Genomic DNA, 13,016 nt, shown 5'->3' on the forward strand with positions numbered 1-13,016 from the left:
CCACTCCATTCCCACAGCATTCCTACAGGGTATATTCTCCAACACTCCCCTCGACCTTCGACTCTGCCCGTGTAACAAAGGAAAGATAGAGGACTTTATCCACTTTTTCTTTCACTGCCCCCTATATGACGCAATAAGACGGAGGCTCCTTCTACTAATTCCCCCGCTCATTGCCTTGGAAGATGACCGCATGAAATTTCTATTGGTGGACGCTAACCCCAGGGTTACCCGTGGAGTGGCCATTTATATCTTGTAGGCCCTGAAACTCTCAGTCTCCTTTGACAGGCTAATTTTCTCTAGCCTTGGATCTCTCCAAATATATTGCAACCGACAAAACTCACATGATTTGTCATAGTTTTTATCAAACTCTGTTTTATATAGCATGATTTCATATTTGCTGTTTTGCAAGTGTATTTGATACATTCTCTGTATTATAGCGGTAGGTTACTGCCTGGGTCCTTTTATGTGCTATGGCTAATTGGCTAATGCAATAATTTTAAAAAAAGATGGAGTTACAAACTTGCTCTTCAGCAAAAAAGTGAATGCTATTCTAGGCTGCATCAACAGAAGTATAGCGTCCATATAAGGGAATTAATAGAACCACTCTATTCTGCCTTGGTCAGACCACACCTGGAATACTGTGTCCAATTCTGGGTACCACAATTTAGGAAGGATGTTGACAAGCTGAAATGTGGGCAGAGAAGGGCAACCAAGATGATTAAGGGTCTGGAAACAAAGCAGAAGGAGCTGAATATGTTTAGCATGCATAAGAGGAGACTGAGAGGAGATATGATAATCATCTTTAAATTTCTCAAGGGCTGTCACATGGATGATGGAGCAAACTTGTTTTCTCCTGTTCCAGAGGGTAAGACTCAGACCAATGGAATGGTCATGGCTGCTTTAGTTGAGATTCCTGCATTTCAGGGGGTTAGACTAGATGACCCTTGGGCTCCTTCCAACTCTACAATTTTATGATAATATAATTTTTTACCTAGCTAGTTTCTTGTAGTTGGTCTATTAAAAAGGAATGGGACAAATTCCATATGATTTACTGTCAGCACTATTTAAAATAATGAAAGCGGTTGAAAAATGTCACTTATTAGGGAACTGTCAGAGTGAGGTCGAGTTGTGAAGCATCGAGGCATTAAAACTTAAGGGAGGAACTTTTCAGGCCCGACGGAGTGCACCTCACCACCAGTGGCAATGAGCAATGGTTGGACGACATTAGGCATGGCCTTTTGGAATGGTTTTTGGACTGCAAAGGTCTTTTTCAGCTGTAGGTAGTCTTGGCGGCGAGTACGCGATTTTTGAGGTCTTGGGTGGTGGTTTTAGGCCTTGGGCGGAATCCTTTAGTCTATCTTCCCTAAATGGGGGGGGGGGGATGAAGCGGTGACCCCCGCCCCCACTGCGGCGATGATCCCAGGGTTCCCCGTTAAAGAGGTGTGTGTGGAAGGGAGGCACTGGCCATATGCTGTTGGGTTGTCAGTGCTCTCCCCTGCGTTGTGGCGAAATGGGGGAAGGGGCTCTCTGCTTAAACATACGTTTTCCAGAGCCAGCCCAATCCCCACACAGTTTCAATAACCCTGATGTTCCCCAGATCCCCGGACGGGGACTGGGAGGGATAAATGCCCATTGCCTAAGCCAAGGTCTCCATACATCTGAAAGTTTAATAAAGTTGTGGCCAATTTTAATCCCATAACACGTTGTCATGAGTCATTATTCCTCACGAGGGTCGCCTGGGGTCCGGGTGTGTGTGTGTGTCTCCACGTGGCCATGCAAATGTCACTTATTAGGGAACTGTCTGAGTGAGGAGTTGAATAATAAAATGGGTTGGGTCCTGTTTGAAATGTATACTGACATTTTTTTATTTGCATTTTGAATGGGGCCCCACTGGTGATGGCTTTTGGCTACACAATAAAGATTTGGATTTAATCCAATCTTTGGAGCACATTTTTGCATCCACCCACCCAGACACAGGCGCGCTGAGTTGCACCCAACTTTGGGGTGGGGTCCATGGTGTGTGCATGGTGTCACACGAAAGACGCCCTCCCCCAGTCCGGCTAGGCTGACTTGGGCTTTTCCCTTGGCCTCATCCTTTTTCCTTTATGCATTGTTTTTTAGATTGTAAGCCTGAGGAGGCTGTCTCATGTGTTATTGATCTTCTGTAGGCCACTCTGGAAGTGCTTTTGGATGAAATGTTGGGTAAAACCATTTTCAAATAAATAAATAAATAACCAACACACAGTGACAGTGTTAAACATGAAGACTACCAGGATTTAATTTAAATGACTACCTGCAAGCTGCCATGCTCATAGGTCAAGAGCAGCATGTTGGCTCTCTCTCTTTCACTGGAACCAGGAGACCAAGGCCACACTTCATCCTTTGCCGCCAACCACCAGCATATAACTCTATCTTCTTTGCTATTTATTGCCAGATGGTGCTTTGTTCTTCTATTGCCTAGTTCGGGTGTGTCAATATAAGATATCTGAGGGGAAAAAATGCAGGACACATCTGAAATTAGAAAAGCAACACATTTGTTACTAAGGCTGTCTAACACCTAGGTTCTCACAAAATCATTCTGCATGTAAAAATAAGATTTGTCCAATGACACTGCTTCCTTTTCCAGCTGAATCCCATCTATTATTTGATTTCACTTGCAGTGATAGCCCAGAATAGTAGTGAAGAAGCTCTCCAGGGTTAATGTAGTGCAGCAGACAATAGGGTCTTGAATTGGACTTGGACGTGGAAAAGATCGGTGAAAGTCATCACTGGATTTTATTTTATTTTATTTCAAATAATTTTTATTCGTTTTTCAAATCACAAAAAACAAACAAAAACTCAAAACAAAATCTGAAGCAAAGAAAAATAAAATAAAAAATAAAAAATACAACATAAAAAAGAAAGAAAAACTTCTCAAATCTTATATTATTGACTTAACATTGTTGACTTCCTCAATTCCCCCTCCCTGGGTCCATTATATAATCCAATTAAGCAGTTTTCATCTTATCTCTTAAATTAATCTAACACATTTTATCATTAACACTCAAATATCCTATTCTAAAAATACCATCTATTCTCCACCAATAATTAATCAATTTATCCAAATCAAAAATTATTTTCCCTTCCTTTATCTTCTGTTTCTCCCCTTAGCCTAGAGATTTTTACCAAGAACTTTCCATAAATTTAAATATTAATTCTTATATAAACATTTAAACCCATTATATCAAATTTAACCCCCCTTCCCCTGAACTCCGGGTCTCCCAGATTCATCAGTCAGTTCCATAAGTCATTCCAGTTTCGGACCATCAAAATCAGTCAAAAAAGTTACACCCATTACTACCCCTCACCCCACTCCCACCCTGTCCCAGCCTACCCACCATTCTTCCTCAATCACCCCCTGGTGTCTCCCCATTTCTTCAAATGCTGTTGTACAAAACCATCCAGCAAAAATTCCCTTCTCCAGCCCTTTCTCAGTTTTTATTCCCTTTGTATTCTGACCCCAGTATGGATCCTGCCCTCCCTCTCTCACTGGGAGGACATTACTCCATGCTGGTTCTTCTTTGGTGACTCCTTGGATCAGGCAGATGTTCTGTCCCCCCCCCCTCTCACTGGGGGAACCATGTTCCATATATCTTCCTCCTTTTTAAAAAAATTCATTACACTGTCCAAGACTGGTGGTTGTTCCTCTTGCATGACTTCGCTCTCTGTTGGGGTTACTCCTTTTTCTCTGTCCTGACAATTCTGGTTCCTTTCACACCAATCTGTATTACTTTTACACAACAAAATATTATTTTGCTGCAGTTCGTTTCTCAAGTCCCAAAACAATTCCAAAAGATCCTTCTGGAAGTCAAGGCCATCAGACGATGGTGTGGCTACAGTCATCCTGTTTATCTCAGATTTCATGGGAACAGCGCAGAGCAGGAAGTTGAACAACTGTATTTCCAAAAGCCTCAGAAAGCAAGCTTATGTCCAAACTGGTTATATTTCTCATTTTTAAATTCTTTTTTCATGTCTTAAAATTCTTATGTCCATTTATAAAAGGAGCAATGTTAAACTCTCTTCACAATTGACAGTTCTCAGTGTCAAAAGGCTAAACATATTCCTTTCTATTGTGAGGTCATAATGGCGGCTCACTGCTTCCTCCCGGGACCCAACTTCAGTTTCCAGGGGGATTTTCCCCAGTCCAAAATGAGAATTTTTGCAGGGATGTTAATGAATTTAATCCTTCTCCCCTTTAGCCTGCCTCCGGGGGAAGGAATTAAGTCCAGTCCTTGATATTTAAAAGGTTCCTTTCACTTTTCCGGCTATAGGCAAGTTAACTGCATTACGGTCCTCACAATGGGGGAGATCAACTTCCTGTTTAAATCTCCTCCTGTGGCCAATTCACATAGCTGCCAAGTTTTCCCTTTTCTCGCGAGGAAGCCTATTCAGCATAAGGGAAAATCCCTTTAAAAAAGGGATAACTTGGCAGCTATGAATTCATTCCAATTATTAAGAAAATTTCTTAAATTTCTGCTTTTACTCACGGTATCCAATATCCTTGAAGGAAGAACCGATCGCTGTTGCCTGGCAGGATCGCAGCTTCGTGCCTCCGAGATAGCTGTGCTCTGATGCGCCGTGTTAGCTCAAAAGCCCGTGCTCTCTCGCCGCCCAGAATTAGGCTAGCCGAGGGAGGGGGGGAGCTCGCTTCTGGCGTCTGCCAGATCCACGCCCCCGAAACGCTCAATTTGGGGTTTCTCCGGGGGGGCGGTGCGCTGAAGCAGTCCCCCCTTGCCTCGAAGGCACACGTTCCCCTCAGCTGAGGAGAACGGCGCCCGCCATTGCTGCGCGATCGGCTGGAAGTCCTTGAAAGTCATCACTGGATTTTAGTCTCAGTTCCCTATCTATGAAATAGAAACAGCACTGCTGGTTTCTCAGTGCTATTGTGAGGATGGATCAGAGAAAGAAATACCACTGCCTACCTCAAGCTATGGGGATTAGGAGTGTTAGAGAACAGAAACCAATCTATTGGCTTTAGAGGAAGGAAGCAATATATTGCACTAATACTGAACTGGTAATAATAACCTGTGTAACAGGAACAAATATCTACTTACCACCGTAACAATGTATTTTGAGTTCACAGCAAAATTCATTTGCATGCATATTTATTTCTATAAATCACACATGAATTATGGAAGCATTGATTACAATTCTTTATTGATGGGCAACAGAATTTTTAAAAAATGTTTGTGCCTCCAAGTTTATCTGGTTTACTGCAGAGCAAGCTGCCTGACAAACTTTTAAAAGTTGCTCTGTTTTTAAAATCACCGGTAAGTGTTGGAAACATATCTTTAAGAGGTTTTGCTTGTATAAGACTATGCCTTAGGTAATTGTATGGAAACAATGCAAATCAATTCATATAATTACGGACATCAATCCGGTTTCAGGTAGTTATGAAACAGAGATAGCTTTGATCTGTGTCAGGCACACAGTGCCTATGGAGGCTGTCCCTGGTGTCCAAAGAGTGCCTTTCTTCACTCCTACCCCAACCAAAATCAGGCTTGAAAGAAATATTCTGTTGTATATAATAGCTTGTGCCGTGGACTTAGCACCCATGTGTTTCTCTGGTTTGAAAAGGTGCCCAAGGGTCAGAAAAATATGGAAACTCCAGATCTAGCCAACCATAGGTGTTTCAGTTCAACTGAAGGCAGTGGGAGAAATAATTGAAAATAATCATGAATTTGACATAAATACCCATTCTTCTCCCATGCTCCATTTTCTCTTTGACTATTTTAGATGGAAAGCTTCATTGGGTAGCAGGCTATCATACCTGGACTTTATAAAGCACACTGTACACAGATGATGCTATGTAAGTACACAACAACAATACAGTCATACCTCGGTTTAAGTATGCTTCGGTTTGAGTACTTTCAGTTTAAGTACTCCGCGGACCTGTCTGGAACGGATTAATCCACTTTCCATTACTTTCAATGGGAAAGTTCGCTTCAGGTTAAGTACGCTTCAGGTTAAGTACAGACTTCCGGAACCAATTGTGTACTTAAACCGAGGTACCACTGTATATTTAAACTTGTGCTTAACTCTCCCGTTGAAAAACTAAAACCTAAAAGAAGTAGCTGGGTTTTGTCCATAAATGTATTCTATTTGAGGAGTATGAGTCTTAATTAAGCAGTAAGTTTGCACAACATGTGGTGCTGAACCTGAACTTAAAATTAAGGGAAAAACTAGACATGTGATAGGATGTAAGTGAGTGGAATTTCTATTTTTTTTACACTTAAGCAGTTACAGGGCCCACCCATCAATTACATTTGGATTATGACACTGAGGTTGTATACACCACTTGACCGTAAAAAAAACCTAAAAGCAGTTTAAAAGAAGAATAAAATGAATTATCAACAAAAACAGTTAAAACAATTATTTAAAATGTTAAAAATATGTACCGGTAAAATTAATGATAAGATAAAAACCAGATTAAAACACATGTTAACATTCTTTGTATCTGGATAGGCTAGCCTAAAGAAAAATGTTATTTATTAATATATATATATATATATATATGGTTTTAGCATCCTTAACTGGTGCGGGCACCATGTGTCATTGACTGTGCTATGTAATGATTCTGTAGCTCTTTTTGGACTACACATATTTGGAATATGCAGAAGAATTGACATTAACATCTTCAAGCTGTGGTAGTTAAAAAAAATGCTGTATGATGTAGCTGTTTCTTTACTTTTAATTTATTTAACTTTCCCTCTTACATCCTGTGGTCAGTGCTTAATCTTAGTACCTATTTCTATCCACTTTGTAGGAAAGGAATCACAGTGAGGGTGATTGAAATTTTTCAGAACTCATATATCTGCTTTCTTACTGTACCAAAATAACAATTGTGAACAACAACCTCTTCTTCAAATGAGCCAGCAAACTGTTTCAAAAGATTTTTTGTGAGATGAGAAAATGGATAGAAAAAGGTATTGAGCTGTATCTTGTACGCATGCTGATATATGGAAAAGCACACTGCTCATTTTTAATAATTACTATGCATTACTACTGCACATAGTAAAAATGGTGTGTGCATTACATATAGTGATGGGATGGGTCAAATTTGAGCGTATCTCAGTTCTTTTTTTCAATGTTAAAGATTTTGCTTAATTTTTCCATAGAAATCAATGGGATTAACAGTGCTTGATTGTGTATAGATTACATCTAGATTTGTATTTAAATGTAACCTTAATACTGAAAACATCTAGGAACTAGCTTTACAATTATGACATGTACTCATGTATGAGTTCCATCCTGTCATTTGTACATGTAAACAAAAAAAATACTGTAAGCAGAGATACTTATGTCCCTAGTTTTATAGGTGGATAAGGAAGCACATGAGTTAAGGAGGAATTTACTGCTGTGACTCCAATCAATACCAAAACACACAGTCATGGTTGCTTGACAGCATCGACCTACATGTAAGGATTTAATGCTACTCATATTAAGTTCTGCAATACTGACCAAAAGGCTAAGGCTACTTTTTTCAGACATAGCATCAAACATTAAAAGGTCATTTACAATGTTTGGATGTACCGTTTATTTTTCTCCTGGATTAAGAATGCCAAGTGCTGTAAAGGAGGATGTACTTTTCACTGAGTAATATGAATGAGCTATAGCATCTTGTGTAAAGTTTATGTAGCTCTTGAGAATTTTGTGCCTCTATTCCTCCAAAAGGATTTGTGGAATTTATTATTCAAACTATGTTATTTTGGAGCATGGTTATTTGAAAACATGAGCAGTACACCATCTGGGTGACACATGCCAAGGAAATATAGATTGCACCACATTTCTGCTTAAGGAATTAATGGAAGGTTGATAGCTAGGGGGATGGAAAAAACCTATCTTGCTATTGCTGGTCAGCAATAATCGAACCACTTTCTGGGGATTAAGCGCATGGCTAAGCCTACTGGACCAGACACTAGCAAAGGGCAGGGGGTCTTCTTATCAGAGAAATGCTTCTGGAGCCAGTCTCACTACATGACAGATTGCTTTCATATTCCTGTCTGCAAGGCAACAAAGGATGGCAGTAATGCGATAATGCCAGAGTGCAATGGGTGTTAAGAACCCGTTGCATTTATGTATTGTATTTAGTAAATAATCAGGCTCATCCAAATTGTGATCTCACCACTCAACCAAGGCCATTAAAAATCAAGGTTAATGCTTTAATAATCCTTTGCTGTTTTTTATGGCCAAAAGAACTTTTTTTCTATTTGCATGGTCATAATATTATTGACCTCTTCATCCCCTGAATACACATCAAAAGGAACTGAAATCAAAGCAATTACCACTGTTGTTCTCTCACAGTAAACATTAACTCCTTGTACTCTCCCTTCTGAGTCCTCAGTAAATTGAAATGGATTAAAAAGCTATAGGAATGAAAAACTTGTAAAAGGTCAATTGTTTAACTTTTCAAGATGCTGGGAATTTAGAAGAATAAAACTAAGTTATTGTGTACTGATGGCAATCTAGTTTCAGTACAATGTTTTTTAGCTAATTATATTCTATGTCTTTGCTGATATTTTTATGTAAACTATCCTGGAATTATTTTATATGATCATTTTTCTATAATTTGGGGGGAGATTTAATGTATAAATTTCCTAAATAAATAATAATGTTTGAATGCTTGAGGGGGAAAGGTCAGAGAAGGTCTTCCAAACTTACTCCCACTGCTCCCCACTCTATTACTCTATTTTTCCATCAAGTTTGTGGTGCCTAGCAGTATACACCTTTCCCCTGGACCAATTCAGTAACTCAGACTCACACAATTACTAGTGGTGAAAGTTGTCTGAACAAGACAGCATCAGTCAGATCCCATCAGTTAAGAGCATGCTGAACAATGGAGAATAAATAGAGTTGTAATATCCCACCCTTCCTGTGCTTGTTGGCTTCCCTCCTCTACACGTAAGCAGTGTACTGTCCCTGCCCCCAACATGCAGAGGTGCTGGATTGAGTAATTAAGAAAAAATGAAATTAAGGGGGGGGGGGGAAATCTTTTTCAACCCTTCAGTTTTTTCAAGCTGTTTAATCTATGATACGTTTTTTTAAAAGAAAATTACAATTCAATAACACTAAAGTGATATACAGCAACTTCCTGTGCTGTATTCAATTTTATAGGTAGTAGTTGTAAAAACATAATCCCTTTGAACGTTTAATACATGTATGCATCAATCAAAGGAAAGATTAGAACTTCCGAACTCTTACCAATAAGAAGTCTATCAGAACTAAACCACTACAATATCCATAAAATAAAAATAGCTATAAAATAGGAGTCAAGTAGATATATAGATATTTGGTAGAATCCTTTCTAACACTTTCTTGTACAGTTTGTTACAGAAGCAACAGGTTTTTCATTGAAAAATATCTTTAAAGAAGAAAATGTAAATTCAAGTGTGAAATTTGCTGCTGGAGAAGATAACCCAGAAGGAGATCTTAAAAAAAAAAGTTGACTCTATGAAATAAAACAAAAAAGAAAGAATGGCAACCCAACATGGGATGCTGTCACTCCAAAGGGAAGGGGGCATAATCAGTGTCTGGACTCACTGGCCTGGTTCACACAACATGCTAAACCAGAGCTTTCTAAACTTTTCATGTTGGTGACACACTTTTTAGACATACATCATTTCGTGACACAGTAATTCACTTTTACTAGCAAATCAGGGGTTAAACTAACCCCTTTCCAGCCCCAGGAGGAACATGGAGAGTGTTTGCATGACACACTGCAGCCGACACACTAATGTGTCGTGACACAGTTTGGAAAGCTCTGTGCTGAACCAAACCTTGGCTAAATGAGACTCTCGCAGAAAAGGGTATGCAGTAACTCTGCTCTCCAGTCTTTTTTTTTTTACTGCCACACTAAGCTAAGGCAAACTAAGCCAGGCTTCTGGTTAAGTTTCCTCCTCACTAATTATGAGTTGTAGCCAACTTTTGTTCTTGAATCAACCCTTTTGTGAGGAATTTTATCAAAAGCTTTCTTTGTTGTTGTTGTTCTTTAGTTGTTTAGTCGTGTCCGACTCGTCGTGACCCCATGGACCAGAGCACGTCAGGCACGCCTGTCTTCCACTGCTTCCCGCAGTTTGGTCAGACTCATGTTGGTAGCTTCGAGAACACTGACCAACCATCTTGTCCTCTGTCGTCCCCTTCTCCTTCTGCCCTCAATCTTTCCCAACATCTTTTCCAGGGAGGGCCTTTTCCAGGGAGTCTTCTCTTCTCATGAGGTGGCCAAAGTACTGGAGCCTCAGCTTCACAATCTGTCCTTCCAGTGAGCATTCAGGGCTGATTTCCTTCAGATAGGATAGGTTTGATCTTCTTGCAGTCCATGGGACTCTCAAGAGTCTCCTCCAGCACCATAATTCAAAAGCATCAATTCTTCGGCGATCAGCCTTCTTTATGGTCCAGCTCTCACTTCCAGACATCACTGCTGGGAAAACCATAGCTTTAACTTTGTCGGCAAGGTGATGTCTCTACTTTTTAAACAAAAACAAACAAACGTCTATCAAAGTCTATTAATTACTATGTCTACTAGATCACTCCGATCTATATGCATATTGACACTCAAAGAACTCTAAAGGGTTAGTGAGACAAGACTTACATTTCAGAGCTGCCTCAATGAAGAGGAGGTAGAGGCAGCATTCTCCTGGCAGTACTGTGTTCTTTGGCATGGGGATGTGGCAAGGCAGTAGTAGTCAGATGGGAGGGGCACTGGGGAAACAGCCCCGCAGAAGTACATGTACAAGCCTGGAGCTCCCCAAACCTCATTGCTGCCACTTTACCCTGCCCAGACAAGCACACTGCTGCCACCAGAACAGTACCATTGTCTCTGCCTCATACACAAGCCGCTCTTGCTGCCTTTGTAGAAGCTATGTTGATATTTCTTCAACAAGTGTTGCTCTATCAGACATTGTTGAACTCAGGCAAGCCAGCATAACCAATGGTCAAGGATGACGGGAGTGACAAAGGTTCCACTTCTTTATACCACTTTGGTCTAGGACAGGGGTCTGCAACCTGCGGCTCCGGAGCCGCATGTGGCTCTTTTACACCTTTGCTGCGGCTCCGGAGCGGATACGAGGGGAGGAGGTGTCCGAGCCATGCACCGCCTGAGCCTTGCGCTGCCTGAGCCATGCGGCGGCGCCCGCCACGCCCACCAGACACCCGTGCGGCGCCAACCGCCGCTGGAGCACACAGCTGCGGCGGCGTGCTGTGCGCCTGCACCCCGCACGGCGCCCGCTGGAGTCTACAACTCCGCTGTGCGCGTGCGCTGTGCAAAAACGACGCAAGGTGACGTTAGCAGCCCGGGGAGCGTGGTCGGCCCCCTCCCTGCATCAGCCCCTCCCCGCCACATTTCTGCAGCCAATAGGCTCACGGGGGGGGGGGGGTGGAATTATTTATTTTTTAAAACGGGCGCGCTTCTTCCCGCCCAGCAGCAGAAAAGGCTTGCGGGCTCGGAGCGTGTGTTTGCTGCTGCTGCTGCTGCTCCTGCCTGCGGCCTGCCTGTGGCCTCCTGCCGGCCTGGTCAGGAGATTGAGGTAGATGTATTAATCAATGGGTTGATTCAATATGAGGAAATTTTATAAGTTCACTTGATGGGAGCAACACACATGAAACCATACAGGTGTCCTAATAAGGGAGTCAGAGTTTTGCCCATTCCCAGTAATCAAGGCAGCCCAAACTCATAAGGCAGTGGTTGCTGGTGCCCATCCCCAGTACAGTAATCAAGGCAGCCCAAACTCAAAGTTATTTTTATAATGACGAGGATGACATTGGGCCCTCATTATTAATTATTATTTACATCAGGCACTGATTATGATTTATGGTACACTGGGGCCCTGATTAATTTTCTATGGCATTTTGGGGCATTGATTATTGGGCATAGCAAATTTTGCTATGGGGCCCTCTGATTTCTAATTACGTCCCTGTTTTGCGGCTCCCAGTTTATTTTTTTTCTTCGGAAACGGGTCCAAGTGGCTCTTTTTGTCTTAAAGGTTGCAGACCCCTGGTCTAGGAAGACCATTCAGTGGCACATGGGTGCAGGAGTCAAACTGAGCAAGTGCCTCCAGCCATCTGGCCCAGTTTGTCATTCTCTTGGATAATGGGGAGCCTTACAAATTTAATGGTGTAAGCCTTGAAGGTGGGTACAGGTGCTGCTGGAGCAGCAGTGCCTTGCGCCTTCTTTGGTCTCGTCTGTATCAATCTGGCAATATTATCTGTAACAATCTGGATGAGTCTGATTATTTTGTTGGGAACATGGTCAATGAGTTCTCAGTTTTCCGTAAGTTTTCTGACAAGGCTGAAAACTGGAGCCTACTGAAAATATCAAAAAATAATCACCAAATCTCATCTTTTGCCACCCTGCAGCTAGGGCACTAAATGTGGCAAACACCTGGCTGCTATCCCTCCTCCTGCCTAGCTCAGTTCCTGGGGAAACATAACAGACTGAAGACATTGTGAGCTTGGGCATCTCATAAACAAGTTGCCACAAAGATGGGCTCAATGTGCTGCACAAATTTTCCAGAACGAAGTCCAGAGTGTGTCAGTGGAAACAGCTTACAGAGGGAAACATGCAATGGGGGCAAAGACAGCAGCATGGAAACCACACAGCCCTCCTTCCCTCCTGTTTATAAGATTAGGTAAGTCTGGTTCTTTTAATACTTTTGTAGAAAAGTTAAGTATAAATAACACAGTGAACTGTGAAAAGTCAAAGTGCTCCTCTGAATTTTATTTTTCTGCAAGGCTTGGAGGGAAGGGGGAAGAGCCAGTGTGGTATAGTGGTTAAGAGCGGTAGACTTGTAATCTGGGGAACCGGGTTCGTGTCTCTGCTCCTCCACATGCAGCTGCTGGGTGACCTTGGGCTAGTCACACTCTTTGAAGTCTCTCAGCCCCACCCACCTCACAGGGTGTCTGTTGTGGGGGAGGAGGGGAAAGGAGAATGTTAGCCGCTTTGAGACTCCTTCGGGTAGTGATAAAGCGGGATATCAAATCCA

At 41.9% G+C, this 13,016-nt stretch overlaps 1 protein-coding gene across 16 annotated transcripts in view; it reads right to left on the reverse strand.

Moving 5' to 3' along the window:
- Nucleotides 1–13,016, reverse strand: part of WDPCP (WD repeat containing planar cell polarity effector) — a 210,478-nt gene that overhangs the window by 112,661 nt on the left and 84,801 nt on the right. For all 16 annotated transcript variants that reach the window (XR_015949268.1, XR_015949267.1, XR_015949269.1 and 13 more), the window contains one exon: nt 2,294–2,485. Coding sequence is in view for 7 of the 16 variants with exons in the window: in XM_088667074.1 (XP_088523200.1) it covers nt 2,294–2,485 (192 nt within the window). In the remaining 9 variants the exon portion in view is untranslated. The remainder of the gene's footprint in view (nt 1–2,293; nt 2,486–13,016) is intronic.

This window comes from Zootoca vivipara, chromosome 3, assembly GCF_965207765.1.
Source record: "Zootoca vivipara chromosome 3, rZooViv2.hap1.1, whole genome shotgun sequence".
In the NCBI taxonomy this organism is placed as follows: Eukaryota; Metazoa; Chordata; class Lepidosauria; order Squamata; family Lacertidae; genus Zootoca; species Zootoca vivipara.